Raw genomic sequence first — 15,502 nt, 5'->3', positions numbered from 1 at the left:
TTTTTGAAGCTAGAACCGTTCTACGCGCTCTAAAATACCCTGCAACATGCCGTTGGCGATTCAGCCCAGGGGCTTGCTGAGCGATTAAACCAACGCCATATATTGGAATATTCTGGATATATGCAAACGTGACACTTGCTCCGAAGTCAGCAGATTAGCTTTCGAGACGAGAGAATCTCCTCAAACCACGGGAATCTCCATGGAGTTGAAGAACTCAGTCGCCTTGGAACGCAGTTCACTGCGGCGTGCACCGTCCCATGCAAGCTCCTTCGACATGATGTCACACACGGAGTCCAGCACTGCAGATGCTGCCTTGTGGTCGCGGAACGCCAGGCGAGTACGACGAGCCAAAATGTCAAGCGGGGTGCATGCGTACTCCCGGCGAATGCCATAAAGAACCTCACCCTGCAGATACGGGTAGTCGGGGTGGATAGGTTTCAACATGCCAGATTCAGCGGACATGCGAGCGACCTCACGAGCCTGGTAGCCGTAACTTTGAACAAGGTGGTTAGCTTGGTCAGGAGTTAGTCCGGGATACTCGGTACGCAGCTCCCCACTTAAGGTGTTGAAGAATGGGCGAATCTCATGCGGCTGGTACTGACCATTGGCGTTGTGCGTACCATATAGGCGCATATTCCGGGTGCGGCAAGCGCTCTTCGGCTTCAAAGTAGGGTCCAACTTCACGACACGGTCCACGCACTCCTCCGCCATTAAACGGCAGATCGTCCATTTGCCACCATACACATTCACCATATTCTGTCGGTCAACATGAATAACGTGTCCACGAGACAACGAATCGGTCTTCTGGTTGTCAGGCTGGTCGTCAAGACCCTTCAGAAGCGGCCGCAATCCAGACCATACAGACTTTATGTCACGACGAATCGCCTCCTCACTGCAGTTCAAATAAATCGCGGCATCCTTGCAAATAAAGTCTACATCGCTCTTCTTGGGTAGAGGGTTCCACTGCAAATCGTCTTTGGTGTCAGTGGTACCCACAAGGGTCTCTCCACGCCACGGTAGGGTAAACAGAACACGGCCATCCGTAGTCTTCGGAATTACCATACCGTACTGAGTGGGCGCATAGCTTGCAGGTAAAATGATGTGCGTGCCACGAGAGTGCAACATGTTTTCCTTGCCATCGTTGTTGCCGATCTGGCGCACTTTCTCAGCGAAAGGACCACTGCAGTTCACAACCACCTTAGCCTTAACATCAAACTTCTCACCGGTGCACTTGTCCACCACGGTTGCTCCATTAACCTTGCCTTCGCCGTCCTTCAGGAGGTCGACAACCTGGGTGTGGTTCACAACGGTAGCACCGACCTGGCCGGGGACATAATTGTCAATGGTACTGGTCAGAGCCATGAGAAGGTTGGTACGAGAATCGTCATGTTGACCGTCATAGTAAACGACGGATCCGAGTAAACCTTCAGCACGAAGAGGAGGGAAGTAGTCCAAAGTGTTGGCCTTGCCCGTGTAGAAGGATGACGGCACTCCTGCCATAATATTAGAAGGAATGCAAAGGCGGTACGGTTATTGGAATGTGGACCAAGTATCGCATGATAGGTAATCACACAGACTACACATTAGCCGATATCAACCATAAAACGCTGTTTGCGTAGGAAGCATGAACGAACCCGACGCATTCAACGCCACGTCCACAATGCAAATCAAGCCACTACAAAATCACAGACGCACGTGCTGCATCCTGCAGAATGAGAACTCATTCGAACGTAATGCAATATGTAAAATTGTAGGAGATGAGACGACAACAGCAGTTAATGACAGACCAGAACTAGGATGAAAAACCACATTATATGCAACACGAAACTAAATCGAATCCACAATCCCCCCCTAATGTTATATTGAGCAAAACGCACCAGTCTCGTTGCAGCAGAAGAAACGTGCCAAGAGCTCGTACACCTTGATGTTGAACCAGAAGTAGGGAATCTGCCACAACTGGTAGATGGGAAGAACGATCGGAATTGGCGGGTTTGCGAAGGGCGCCGCAAATATCAAATGCGCGCGCTCTTCCAGCGCCTTCCATACGAATTGCAGCTCCTTGATATCCAACCGGAGCAGAGCACTCTCCAGGTAGCGAATACCACCGTGCAGCAACTTCGTACTTTTAGAGGAAGTACCGGAAGCGAAGTCTTCAGCCTCCACCAGAGCGCATTTCAGGCCGCGAGTGGCGCAATCCAGCGCAACCGCGCTGCCTACGAGGGGTCAACACAAAACACGAATCACACACCTGTGCAGCCACCGCCAATCACGAGCACGTCGAACTCCTCTTCGCGAAGCGCTCGCGCCATGGTGGAACGCGATTTCAGCGTCGAAGGCACGCTGTACTTCGTGCCTTTCGGCATAGCGCAGCGTTCATGCTCACGACGCACCGCGACGTACGTGCCGGTAAGGCCCGCGAGGGAACCACCCAAAAGCTTGACGGCCCAGCGTCTTCCCATTGCGTCAGATTTATTTCATAGATAAGCAAATAAAAGGCCAGCCAGGTTAATGTGTGTTATGCAGACACTCACGTACAACGCCTCACCTCCCCATACACAGCGGCTGAATGAACTACACAAAAGAGATAAAATTATGCCGCAGAGTCACTGCTCAGAAGTCGGTATAGTGACGCCGCAAATGCTCACACCTTGGCGTCTGCGCCTGCAACGTAAACGTACTCGCTGCACATAGGGCCCCGGAGCACAGGCTGAGCGCCGCCACGAGACATACCACTCGCTGGATACGCCCCAGCTCCAGCTACAACATGCTGCGCATAGGCGCAGCTCATCTCACCAGCAGTTGCGACATCAGCGGATTCGCCCACACCATGCTCCACATTGTCTCCGTCGCTGTACCTACCGTTATGGCAGCTCTCAGACGCGCGATTGCCGCAGGAGTTTGTGTTTGTCACGTAGTAGTCAACTCCGTCGCTGCCATGACCGTAGTCTTCCCTCCAGTGGCCATCAGAGCAGCACGACTCGCCGCTGTAAGTCTCTGCGGAGTAAGCACCCCTACTGTAAGTCACTTGTCCCAGTTTACTGCCAGCATAGCTGTCAGCACTTATAACACCCTGACTCCCAGCAGCGGCAGGGTAAGAGTGGACAGGCATGACTACCGTTGATCCACTGGACATGGGCCGGCCGTCGTATGATGCCGAATACGACGATGCCGAAGAGGCGGAGGAGTAACTATCCGACGTTCCCGACGATTGCTGAAACCTATAACCGCGATTCACCGAGCGGGCGTGTATCTCCGGGTAACTGTCTATGCGTCCATAGGCCTCCGATTGCCGACCGTCATTAGTGGCACGGGCGTCCATGGCACCCGCATTGTGCGCGCCACAGTAAGAACCAACATGAGCTACAAGACGCCCTGGAACGGTGCTTTCTGCCGCGTTGTGTTCTACGTAGGAGACGCGTTCCTTGTGAGGACTATACTCGCTGCCGTGAGAATGCGGAGCCGTTCCAGGAATCACACTACCCGTGTAGTTGCTGTTGTAGCCATTTCCTGCGATCAGTGCGGCCACGTTCGAAAATTCCGCAGCGTTCCGATCATTGAAGCGACGTATCTTGCTTGATACGCGATCAGACTCCCTGGACTTTGCGTAACGGGTTGGAGGGTAAAAATACGCCGCCTGCGAAAAAGGGTCTACATTGGGCGGAATCTTATGAGGAGACTCAGAACCGTCGCGCTTGCGCTTCGAAGAGTTGGATTCTGGACGCGTAGCCACGGGCAAATAACTCGGACGCGGACGACCTCGCTTCAGCAACATCTTGTCTCGCTGTTCGCGCCGGATGCAAATGCGCTTATACTGCCGCGGATTTACGTAAATCACATGGTTGTTGTACGGGTCACTGGACGGACCAACGCCGCCGGTACTCATTATATCCTACTACGGCGACTCCGATACGTAATGTGGCACGTTAGCCACGGACCTGTAGTATTCAAAAACGGCCTGCAAATGGCCAATGTGCGAGACACCGGATAGAGCGCATCACCGAGTGTACCATATGCCAAGCACTCAAAATATTACGACGTGCTACCACCGGCCTTCTCCGCCGATGAGAGCACTGAACAGATGACGAAAAGCAGCGCCTCCCCACAGCTACAAATACGGTGCCAAATTTTAGCACACAAAAGTAGACGACGAACTACATTACAAAAATATTCCCGAAAATACAGGGAACTTGTCGCCAGGTTGACTGTGGACCGACTCGACCCGACGGTGATCAACCGCACAACACTGACCGCAGGAAACGCGCTAAGGCAGCGAGTATAGGCGCGTTTTGACAACACTTAGTGGGCACCGGGCAGCCCAGAATAGTCGTCGGTAATAATGAGGTCATAACCATCCTCGTTTGCTAGTAGTGTGTGCCTACATACATGCAACCCGTAGTCGTACTGTGCACTTGATAAAAGCGATTGCAACGGCAAAATAATAATGCTTGGCCTCGATCCCGGCGACGCACAACACACATCAGCACTTACAGCGTTGCTGCAGACCGACCTGGCGATGGAAGCATCGCGATATCGTTACCGGCCGCTCTTGACGTGCAAATACCAAATATGCACGCGGTTATAATGGAAATAGCAGTCTCCATAATTGTCGATGTGCCCCTGTTCAATGCAAACCGGTACGGATGCAATAATTTCATAGTCACAGTGGACAGGATGGCGCGCCTACGAGTAAATCATGCATTCCCATGTCTGGAACCTGCAGAATACGGCAGATCTACTCCTAAATGCCGCTGGATGGTCCAAATTGTCACGCAACAACCCGACAGCTACCCAATCGAATTTACAGCGACTCTGGGTACGCAATTATCCTGGCTGACGCTAGCAATGAGCGCGCAGGAGCCACAAATTCCTCTATGCGTTAGTCTTCCGGCGAGTATATGAAATATTTTGCCGCTGTAGACTGCATTTTGCAATACACGTGTTCGTCGATAGCATGAATACCGAGTTCCATGAAGATGTCGCATTGAAACCACGCGCAGCTCGCGCCGCGACCAATTTGTTTCGACAAAGGTCTGTATGTTTTACCACTTTTCCCCGCAAAAATTCACAATTAGCAAAAGCAAATTGCTTTGCGTGTCGCGCAGCTTGCAGTGGACATGAGCTAGGTTAGACTGCCAGCTGACGCTACGGAGCGCCGCGGAGGCAGCCGCCGCAGTATATGCCCGTGGATCCCACCTTAATTGACTCAATGAGTCGTCGTGCTACATATTTTCCTTGCCCACGCCGTGGGGTAATATATCGGAAACGATAGCCGGAGCACGCCACGACGGACGACAGGCACTCGTAGACAACACAGCCGCACTATACGTAGCTGGTATGGATGAGAAAGGACGACCACATCGCGCAGAATTATACGGCTTTGGAGGGTGGACTCCACCAGATATTCCTAAACGACACTGATCATACACATACAACAATTTTGCAACCATGGCGGCAAAAAAACCTATATCTGTAAATCTGCGCGACTTGCAACGCGTTCTAAATGAAGGGAAACCAGAAATGCCGCGCTTTTCCGGCGGAGCTACCGGGGAAGACGATGATGAGCAGCAGGGCTCGTCCTTTGGGGTCAACAGACACAAGTCTGGTCCAGTGAGATGGGCTAACGAGGACGATGATGATGACTTCGACGAACGAGCAGCGCGCGATGATAGGCCAGAGCCGGATTTCAGCACTGTGAGAAGCACGGAGAACCAATTCTCAAGGTCCGACTCTCAGACTTACGCTGGCGGCCGCGGCTCGTCACCAGACGGCGAACGCAAACCGGAGGATGACGTATGGAGAAGTGGCGCACGACAAACTACACCCGAACCTGTCGAAGAAGATGATGTATGGCGGCGACCAAGCAGCGGAAGGACTGCGGATGGACAGTCGGGCGACTCTAAGCGCGATGGCGGGATGGCCAATGATGAGGACGACATGTTCAACAGATCGGCTATGCAGCGGGAAACCCGCGGTAAGAAGCTCTACGTGCCGCCGTCCAAAAAGTACGAGAGTACATCCTTCAACTTTGGAGATGGGGGTTCTGGCGGCAAATCGAGATTCAGCTGCCTAGACACGGGTTACGAACGGAGTTACACGACCTCCAACGTGGAGTCTAACAAAGCGTGGGAGGCATTCTCAATGCAAAGACGTGACTCTGAGACCCGGGAATCTGGAGGATACAATGGAAGAGATGCCTTCAAGGACTTGAACAAAGAGAACTCAAGATCGTCATTCTTCGGAGAACAGCAGAAATCCGGAGCTTACGTGCCCGCATACAGGCGCGCACAGACGCAAAAAGCGGTCTGGACGCCAAAGAACTCATCTGTGCAAGATATCTTCATCAAGGCTGCTGGACTCACCGAGACGAAGGCCGCGGAGGACAAGAAGAAACCAACAAAACCGGAGCCGCAAAAGGAGGCTCGGGAACAGCAGCAACCACAGCCTGACGCGCAGGTCCAGCAGATGCGAGAGGCGGTGTTGCGTCACAATCGCATGTACGAAGCAAACCACGAGACCATCAAGAGGGTGGTGGATGCAGCCAAAACACTCCTCAGTGGCGGTGCGATGGATATTCAGCAGGTGGTGCCTGAGGACGAGGAAGAACTCGTACCAGCCGTGGTGGCATGCCTAGTGGCGGCCAAGGCGTGCGAAACGAGCTCCGATCTAAAGGATGTGCACGATAAGTTCCGTGCAGTAGCGGGCCTGGTCATCGAGCTCTGTGAGAGACGTGAAGAAAACATCGAGGGCAAGCTGCTGACGGAAGTCACCAAATTCATATGCGCTTGGAAGTTACCGGCAATTGGGGAGTCGCTGTACCTGCTGGAGGCAGTGTTCGACGCCCTGCTCCACTGCAAGGTCGTCACACCGAAGGTGGCGCTGCAATGGTTGGAGAACATTCCGGACGACGTCCCCGATAGAGTTGGCGTTATTATACAGGTGAGCTAAGTTTGGTGCATGAACAGCTGGCTGACCCTGAAAGAGAGGCCGCCTAGGCGGTCCATGAATGGGTCGACAATAAGGTCACTCTTTTAGGCCGCTGTGTGCAAGCACGGCGGTAAAGGCGTGTGCAACAGCATACTCTTGCATGGAAGCCCGCATGACAAACGCGCACTCATATATTTGCAGCTGCTGCCGTGGAAGAAGTGGTTGCTTGGCGAAGCGCTAGAGGCAGGCGCCGGAGCGTCCGCACACGAGTCTGACGGCGACGATGAGGAAGAAGAAGAGGAGGACATAGACATCGAGGCGTTAGTACCGAAGCCTGTGCGAATTTCCAAAACCGTGGCGTTCTAACGCTCGTCTCACACAGCCAGCGCCATACCTACTAGTGGGGAGACGACAGCAGCACATACGGTACGAGTACGACATAGATGCGGTTTACTGAGTCAACCAAGTGACAACACTTTTTGAAATTTTCTGAATTGTAAAGCACACGTCATAGCCGCCTCACTGCCGGCAGGAAAACGAGATTTCGGCAGCGGACATTTCACACCAGGGGGACACTTACATCTGCTGAAAACGCGGCAGACAACACCAAGGCGTCATGGGTTTCCTTATCCACCTCTGTCGTTTCGTGGGAGTGGTCAGCGGATTCGTTGTCCCTGTCATTGCAGGGCTGTACGCCGCATCCGTGGGAAACATCAAGCAGGCGAACTACTTCCTGCGTGCCCTTATTTTTTGGGTAATTCTGGATCGCATATTCTCTCCGGTGCTATTTGCCGTACTAGGGATTGTATCTAGGCTGCTCTGGCCGTTGGCATTCAGCATCATCTCCGTCGCGCTCGTCGTGCCGCGCACGCGTGTGCTGGAGTACGGGGACAAGTGTACAGTAATGGCTATTAAGAAAGGCAAGCAACACAGTGCAACTAACGCAGTCTGCGCTACACTCGCCGTGCTAAGGAAGCACGTAGAGAACATCGTCATGCCACTACTCGGCGCTTCGAATCACAACGGCGAAAAGCAAGAGTGACTCATACACACCTCATTGGATACCGGAACTCGATGATTAACAACTGGAGAACGCGTCGTATGACGCCATGATGACGAACGTCACACCAGGACACGTGAACTGCGGATGAACAGCCTCCTCTTTTAAACGAGTCCTTCATCGTAACATATATAACGACATCTCGTAACGTGAAGCTCAGACTGGTGTTACGTTAATTTTTTGGCTAAGTTAGACACGGTGGCAGATGTGTACATTCGATCGGTTCGGAGCTGAGCCGTCGAACAATGACGCAGACGACCGTTATAAGTCATTGTTAAACACGGGTGTTAATGTGAAGAAGTTTGCTAGACGACAGTTGAAGTTAGAGGTTGTCCATACGGCCTGCACATTCCGTGCGAACGCGTGCTATATCATCGCACCGCCAACTGGTCGATCCGAACAACAGACACACGATGACTCTCACTTTAGGTGACGCTTTTTGCGAGATGCGTAGGGCACAGCTATAGTAAATAACGCGGTGCAAGGATGCAACTCCCGAACTCCCACGCCAGCAGGGGCCGCGGAAGGCAACACAACGCTGACACACATCAACCGAGACACGTGGACAACACCAGACTGAAGGTGTACAACATAGACGACTACGAGAAGCTGGTGTCTGGAGCACAAGAAAATGCTTTCGCCTCACAACTCGAAATCTCACCTGGAACGTTCCTCACTAACCTCGCTACAGGCACCAACCGGATATTAGGCGAGCTCGCAGAACTGTCATCGGGGCCTTTCCCAACGTACAACAACCAGTCGAAGCTTGCGCCGTACGCGGACGCGTTGAAGCAGGCCACGGCGCCTGTGGCGAACCCGATGCCCATGCAGCCAGCTATGCAGAGCCCCGGAGTGGTACCTCAGGTGATGCCACAGCCAGTAGTCGCCATGCCACAGGTCGCGGCCATGCCACCTGTGGCGGAGGCAGTACCGGTGGTTCCAGTCATGCAGCAACCCGTGCAAGCTATGCCGGCTGCGATGCCCGTCGTGCAGATGCAGCCTCAGGAGCCAGCCAGCCCGGAAAAGGTGAATGCAATCCTCAAAGATGCGTTTGCAGCGAAATCACTGCCAGCGCTGCCTGATAGAAATTTCAACCTAATTATAATAGGGGTCGTCGGAGTCGCCGTCGTCGTCTTCATCATAGCCGGAATTGTTGTCAGAATCAAACAGAAGAAAAAGTCGAGCAAGAGGTCATAGATTTGGGAACTAGATGACGGACTGAGTCCGTCCTGATAGTGCCGAAGGTGGCACTGCGACGGGTGCCAACAGTCGGCATGCCTTTCCGAGGTACATGGTTTAAGGCAGACGGTGTGAGTGAACAGCGTGATTCACGCATCAAAACCAGCCGTTTACGAGACACTTCTGGGATGTCTGCCGTTCTAAACGCGATATTCTTCTGGTAAAACTTGGCCTGTGGCTGAGGGAGCGGCGACGGAAGCTGCTGCCGGCGGCGCCACCTTCCACAAAGTACAACGTGAAGCCGACACTGTGTATTCGGCAGTCTAACAGCCACCGCAAGCCCGTCCCATGTAACGAAACACTTTAGTCGCTAATTTTTGATCGCAATCGGCAGCCTCGATGACCGTCACTGTGTGTAAACATGTTAAGGGCGATAAACGATGTGCTGCGCATCTCCCAACGAAGGATAGCCACGGGAGTGCCTATCAATAAAATCAAGCTGACGTCGTCGCGGTCTTCCGGGCCCGGCGGGCAGAGTGTAAACAAGGTGAGCACGTGAAGCTCCCAATGCTGAAAGCGCCAACGCAGTCGGAGACCAAGGTACAGGCGAGATTCAACGTCGAACACGATTGGTGGTTGCCCCCGGAAGTCAGAGACAAGTTCAGGTAACATACGAGCACAAGCGCAGAACACCCAAAATCAGACAACTGCACAAAAACAAAATCACACGAACTGGCGACTTCGTCGTAGAGTCGGACGGTGAGTGGCGGCGTAAACGTCCGACACCCACGAAACGCAACAGAACATTCAAGCCAGGAACAGAATAGAAAGGCCTGCATAGAGAAAATAAAGGCGGCAATACGCCAGGCGGAGGTACGTCATGGAGAGGCCGTAACAAGCCATGCAGCAATATGAACCCGAAGAAAAACTATCATTTCTAGAGCAGATAGAGCGCGACAAGACCCCGAAAGAGGTTAGCACGTCGCATAATGGCGTCTCACTGTGGCAGATACGGGAGTACAAGCAAAAACGAAGAGAGAGCAAACGCAAACTCAAGCAAATCGGGCATAAAACCATGCACGATTTTTGAATGACCGACACACGGCGCTATTGTACATGTAACAAAACCACATTAAAGATTGTCGATATATGCCAAACGACAGCACCGCAGCTAGACGCCGTGAGAGGATACAAAACAACGCTTGGCAGTCTTCAGACGCCCGGCTGGCGCTCGCGGGGGGCGCACTTAATTATGTCGTCCACGCGCACGATTGTCTCAGCAGCCTCCGTAGCAAGGCATACCTGTGACATCTTCGATTTCAGGCTCTCGTATATACCCAGCTCCATCATGTTGCCCACGTCACCGCGCTCGATGTCGATTCCGGCGTGAACGTTGCCCGACACGTGCGCGGCTCGCAGCTTGCTCACAACGTCCGCCGCATCATAACCGCCATTGGACAGAATATACTCGGGCAGCTTCAGCAGAGCCGCGCCGAACGCCTCGACGGCAAGGCTTTCCTTGCCCTCTATGGTCTTGGCGCACTCGAATACGGCGGTGGCCATCTCCAGCTCCGCGCAGCCGCCGCCGCACACCACCTTGCCGTCGGAGATGGTCTCGGAGAGCACGGCCAGTGCGTCGTGAAGCGAGCGCTCCGCCTCATCAAGCACGTGGGAAGATGCTCCACGAAGTATCACGGAGCACGCGCCGCCGCGCGCGCAACCGCTGAAACGGATCAGCTTGTCCTCACCCACCAGGATCTCTTCTATCTTGTCACAGCGGCCGAGGGTCACGTCCTCAGGGGTGTCGAAGGTGCTCACGATCTCGCCGCCCAAACACTTAGCCAGACGCTCCATGCCGTCGAAGTCGGAGTGCTCAATCGTCATCACGCCAGCCTCTTTGAACAGTTGGTCAGGGTAGTTGTAAATCAGTTGACGATTGATGAACACGTTGCAGCCGTGCCGAAGGATGCGGTCGACTTTGTTCTTCATCTTCTGCTTTTCGCTCTGCTCAAGAGCGCTCACGGCTTCGAAGCTGTCCACATTCACCTTAACGCCGTAGATCTTCACCTTGTCAGTGTCCATGGGGGTGTTAGCGATAAGCACCTTGCAGTCGGTCATGCTCTTGGGCTGGCCGACGCCGATCGTCTTCTCCAAAATGAAGCCTTCCTCCAGGTAGGAATCCTTGAGCGAACCGCCAGGCTTCTTGATGACTTGGATCAAACTTAAATTGATGTGAGATGACGCATCCTTCAAGTCGCCACCGTGCTCCTTCACGTCACGGTTCATGCGCAACAACGCGTTCACAGCCAAACGCGCAAAATGCTCCTTCTCATGACGAAGCAGCTTCGACGATAGAGTCGTGCAGGCGATCTTGAACAGGTCGGACTCGAATTTCTCCGCGTTGGAGACGCTGGAGAAGGTAATCTCCTCCAGACGCTTACGAGCAACCTGCAGAGCACGGCGATAACCCAGGCAAATGATCTGCGGGTGGATGCGTTGCTCGATCAGTTTTTCGGCATTGCGCAAAAGCTCAGCGGCCAAAACCACAACGCCAGTGGTGCCGTCGCCGCAGGTGGAATCCTGCTGCATCGACACATCCACCAGGATACGAGCAGCCGGGTTGTTCAGCCACACCGACTTCAGAATCGTCGCGCCGTCGTTAGTGATCACGTTCTCCCCACGGGGACCCTCCATGTTCATGGGCTGCAGAATCTTGTCCATGCCCTTGGGACCCAAGGTGCTCTTCACCAAGTCGCCCACGGCAATCGAACCGATGAAGTATTGCATACGCGCCGTCTCACCTTTGTCCTCTTGCGCTCCGCCCTTCAATACCTCGGGAGTCACCTCCCCGTAGAACTGAGACGACGCCATCGTGTGTCGTACGCTCGGACACCTCAAGCTGGCACAACGCCCGAAACACACCTCGGAACACTGTCGTCCACGAGAATCCGACGCCACAACACAACAAAATGCGGTGTGCAGCAGTGGCGATATATTATGCCGCCGCGATAACGGACGCAACGCGCTCAGCTAACAGCCTTCCAACCCCAGACAACGGAGACGTGCCATGCTCCCCCGTAAAGCGAACTAAAGTGCGCCCAGATAGTGGAAACTGCTCCTTTACAATGTGTATTACGGTGTAAAGACGCGTGTCGACAGCGTTTCCGGGGAACGAGCGTAAAGCAGACACCTGACTGCGACGCGTTGCGCTTGCCTTGCGCGTGATGGCAACGCCGGTACGCAGTCTACCCTGTACTCAGCGACATGTGCTGAAACGTAAAATGTGGTTCATAAAACTTGGCTGTGCCTTCTAATAAGAGGGGTGCTCCTTTTGTTACAGGTCAATCGACTCGACGCTGTGACGAGCCGGTTCCAAAGACGCTGCAAGCACGAAATCCTGCCGACGGTTTCAGTAGTCCGAATATGTTGCAAAACGGTGAATGTGACAACCGGAAATTTTATGTGCAAATGGAGCCCCTAACGGGTGGTGTGTCCTACACATTCGCTCGAGCCGGAAGACGCCGAACCATGAAAGACATTCTTTACCCGTCATCATTTCCCCCTGTACTATCACCGATGCGACGCGAAGCACGGGCTGTAGGTTGCCAACAACCCTTGCATTCCCCTGGCACTCGGCGACATAGTTGCAGCGGGCGACACCGGACGCGTAAATATAGAGCCATGGCGTAAATGCTTGGAAACAGTCTAAAACAGCAACGCACATTTACACACTGCTTGTTGACCAAAACGAGAAACCGCACATACGCGGCTTAACGTGTCAAACGCCCTTTCCAAAACACAATCGGTGAATAAGCCAGCCGGTCATGGCACGCGAAGTTTAACGTAGCCGGTGAACAAATGTGTTAGGCTGTCATCTAGATATTTAAAAACTCGACGCGGTATATTGACGGACTCTTCATCCGCGCGTTGGCACTGGACATAGCCAGCAGCAGCCAGCTTGTCTATCGTACTGGAAACATTGACCACGCCGCGTATTGACCAAATAGACACGCTGCTGTGCAAGACGTGGCTCAAAATAGCAGATTACCTTCTGTCTGGAGCCGGAGGACATACACTGGGTGCCCTCCTTCATGTGCAGCTGGATCGCCAATCTGTATGTCTGTTTATCAACGCGTTAAGGAAATGTGCTGACCAAAGGGAAGTTGTAATGCTGTGTAGAAGTCTTTGATGCTATGTGTAGCGAGATAGGGGGTATCTACGCGTAGTGATGATAATCAGCAATATATAGACGCTTAGAGGCATCTCTTCCATTGAAGGGCAAGCAGCTCTGTGATCATGCCTACCTCGCATACAGTGTAAAGAAGGGAACTACATTATCGCAAAATCCGGCGAAACATGCGCAACAATGATGGGCAACTACGAGTATACCACGGACACCCGCCGGATGCCGTACGACGACGACCGGCGAACCGATCAGACGAACTACGGCGCAGATATGCGGGACAGTATTAGCTCCATGGGGCCACGTAGTGGATACGCTAGGACCAACGGGGTCACCTTCCACGATAGCGTGGAGTGCGTGTGCGGTGCCAGACAGCACATGCAAAGGCTGCAACAGGATATAAAAAGGAGAGGAAAACAAATCGACCAGGACCAATCCAAGGTCAGGCACAGATTTGATGAACTGAAAAAGCGAGAAAAAAAACTCAACGATCTCGAGAGGGAACTGCTCCTCAGGGAGGAGGAAATGAAAAGCTACAAAATATACCTGCAGGATAAACAACATAGCATAAGCCAAATGCAGCAGCAGAATGATGCCGCACAGCGTGAGTTGCTTCAAAGATTAGACGAATGCGCGGCACTCGAGGATGAATGCAGACGCAGGCTGGCAGAATATGAAAGCGGTCTCGCTGACGTCGGCAGGAGAGAGGCGGCTGTCAACGAAACCGCCAGATCGCTCAATTCAAGAAAGGACGAAATTGATCGGGTGGAACACACGCTGCTAATAGAAACTGACAGGTTGAAAGAAATCCGTGATCAGTGCGCCGAAGCGCGCGAACAGGTTGCGCAGGAGGTGAAACAGCACAGGCGGCGCATGGAGGAGGAAATCGAAGAGGCAGAAGCACAAAAGAAGAAAATACTGGAGATGGAAAATACATTCTTGGACGAAAAGGCCGCATTCGATGATTACGTGAGGGCAAAAAAGAGAGAACTGGAACACAGAATCAAGGAAGTCACGGATTCCAACGACGCCAGTGAGGCCATAGCAAATGACCTGAAAAAACGAGAGGAAGTGCTCAACCATGACGTGCAACGATTGCAAACCGAGCGCGAAGAGATGAAACTCGCCAGGGAGAAAATAAAAGCCGAGTGGGATAAAGTCAATCAAGCGCTGGAGGAAATCAGAAACGCGAAGAGCGAGCTCAAGAGTATCAAACGTGCCTGTACCAAACAGAAGCGCCTGCTAGACGACGAAATCGAAAACCAGACCCGACAACTGCAAACGTCAGCGTCGGAGCAATTCCAGTACAACCAATCGCCCATAACGCATGAGGCATACTTGGACATTAAGCAGGCGGAGATCGAGTTGCAAACACGCGCCAAGCAGGTGGAACTCGCTGCGGAAGAGCTCAAGGCAAAACAAATGGAGCTCTCCGAGTACGCGGCGCAACTCAAGCAGCGCGAACTCACCATCAAGGAAGCCGAACACAAACTTGAACGATACCAAGATGCGCTAGATGCGCGAGAAAAGGAATTGGAAGAACTTCAGGCGGAGCTCATGAACTCAAGGAACATGTCGCAGCAGCAAGAGGCGCAAATGCAGGAGTACAAGGAGCAGATGGCCCTCCTGGCAATCGAACGAAATAGTTTGGAGGGGCAAAAGGCGCAGTTCGAGAGACATAGGTTGGCAAAAGAGGCGGAACTTAATGCCGCGAGACAGCGACTGGAGAGGAAGGAACAGGAACTGGATGAGAAAATCGCCAAGTATCGAGGAATCAAAGACTCGCAACACCTCGAGAACCGGATTGAGGGTATTCGGGCCGCGCAACCGTCTAAAAAGAGTGCAAATCGACCGTTCTCAATACCACCCAAGAACGGCGGCGCATCGCATTCAAAATATTCGGACCGCATCGCATAAAATCATTACCGTCCATGACTCCATTGCGAAATACATCAAGTGCATACATACGGCAGTACGGCTGTTGCCCTGCCAAACTATACACTCAGCCATGGGTGTGATGGCTTTGTGGCGCCGGCGCTGATGCGGAATGGACAATGCACCGGGGGTTGCCCGCGGGCGGCACAGCCAAATCTGGGCTACATTCCATTTTAAACTTTCCTACAGCCAAACAGTGATGTAAAATGTGCTTAGTGTGT

General features: G+C 53.0%; 8 protein-coding genes across 8 annotated transcripts; 5 read left to right on the top strand and 3 right to left on the bottom strand.

Moving 5' to 3' along the window:
* Positions 1 to 180: 180 nt before the first annotated feature.
* On the bottom strand, positions 181 to 2,459 carry BBBOND_0302300 (FAD-dependent glycerol-3-phosphate dehydrogenase, putative; the record flags this gene model as incomplete). Its single annotated transcript, XM_012913058.1, has 3 exons — positions 181 to 1,493; positions 1,878 to 2,213; positions 2,249 to 2,459. 3 exons carry the CDS (start codon positions 2,457 to 2,459, stop codon positions 181 to 183), a joined length of 1,860 nt encoding a protein of 619 aa, XP_012768512.1.
* A 182-nt stretch (positions 2,460 to 2,641) lies between these two features.
* On the bottom strand, positions 2,642 to 3,883 carry BBBOND_0302290 (hypothetical protein, conserved; the record flags this gene model as incomplete). Its single annotated transcript, XM_012913057.1, has 1 exon — positions 2,642 to 3,883. One exon carries the CDS (start codon positions 3,881 to 3,883, stop codon positions 2,642 to 2,644), a length of 1,242 nt encoding a protein of 413 aa, XP_012768511.1.
* A 1,562-nt stretch (positions 3,884 to 5,445) lies between these two features.
* Positions 5,446 to 7,290, top strand: BBBOND_0302280 (hypothetical protein, conserved; the record flags this gene model as incomplete). Its single annotated transcript, XM_012913056.1, has 2 exons — positions 5,446 to 6,936; positions 7,033 to 7,290. The coding sequence occupies 2 exons, from the start codon at positions 5,446 to 5,448 to the stop codon at positions 7,288 to 7,290; spliced, it is 1,749 nt and encodes a 582-aa protein (XP_012768510.1).
* A 250-nt stretch (positions 7,291 to 7,540) lies between these two features.
* Positions 7,541 to 7,966, top strand: BBBOND_0302270 (membrane protein, putative; the record flags this gene model as incomplete). Its single annotated transcript, XM_012913055.1, has 1 exon — positions 7,541 to 7,966. The coding sequence occupies one exon, from the start codon at positions 7,541 to 7,543 to the stop codon at positions 7,964 to 7,966; it is 426 nt and encodes a 141-aa protein (XP_012768509.1).
* A 504-nt stretch (positions 7,967 to 8,470) lies between these two features.
* On the top strand, positions 8,471 to 9,181 carry BBBOND_0302260 (hypothetical protein, conserved; the record flags this gene model as incomplete). Its single annotated transcript, XM_012913054.1, has 1 exon — positions 8,471 to 9,181. The coding sequence occupies one exon, from the start codon at positions 8,471 to 8,473 to the stop codon at positions 9,179 to 9,181; it is 711 nt and encodes a 236-aa protein (XP_012768508.1).
* Positions 9,182 to 9,584: 403 nt separating this feature from the next.
* BBBOND_0302250 (Peptidyl-tRNA hydrolase ICT1, mitochondrial) lies at positions 9,585 to 10,253 on the top strand (the record flags this gene model as incomplete). Its single annotated transcript, XM_012913053.1, has 6 exons — positions 9,585 to 9,710; positions 9,752 to 9,828; positions 9,852 to 9,922; positions 9,966 to 10,036; positions 10,071 to 10,136; positions 10,173 to 10,253. The coding sequence occupies 6 exons, from the start codon at positions 9,585 to 9,587 to the stop codon at positions 10,251 to 10,253; spliced, it is 492 nt and encodes a 163-aa protein (XP_012768507.1).
* Positions 10,254 to 10,375: 122 nt separating this feature from the next.
* BBBOND_0302240 (T-complex protein beta subunit, putative) lies at positions 10,376 to 12,034 on the bottom strand (the record flags this gene model as incomplete). Its single annotated transcript, XM_012913052.1, has 1 exon — positions 10,376 to 12,034. One exon carries the CDS (start codon positions 12,032 to 12,034, stop codon positions 10,376 to 10,378), a length of 1,659 nt encoding a protein of 552 aa, XP_012768506.1.
* A 1,495-nt stretch (positions 12,035 to 13,529) lies between these two features.
* On the top strand, positions 13,530 to 15,263 carry BBBOND_0302230 (hypothetical protein, conserved; the record flags this gene model as incomplete). Its single annotated transcript, XM_012913051.1, has 1 exon — positions 13,530 to 15,263. The coding sequence occupies one exon, from the start codon at positions 13,530 to 13,532 to the stop codon at positions 15,261 to 15,263; it is 1,734 nt and encodes a 577-aa protein (XP_012768505.1).
* Between the last annotated feature and the right edge of the window lie 239 nt (positions 15,264 to 15,502).

This window comes from Babesia bigemina (assembly GCF_000981445.1).
Source record: "Babesia bigemina genome assembly Bbig001, chromosome : III".
In the NCBI taxonomy this organism is placed as follows: Eukaryota; Apicomplexa; class Aconoidasida; order Piroplasmida; family Babesiidae; genus Babesia; species Babesia bigemina.
This window is presented reverse-complemented; position numbering and strand designations above follow the sequence as displayed.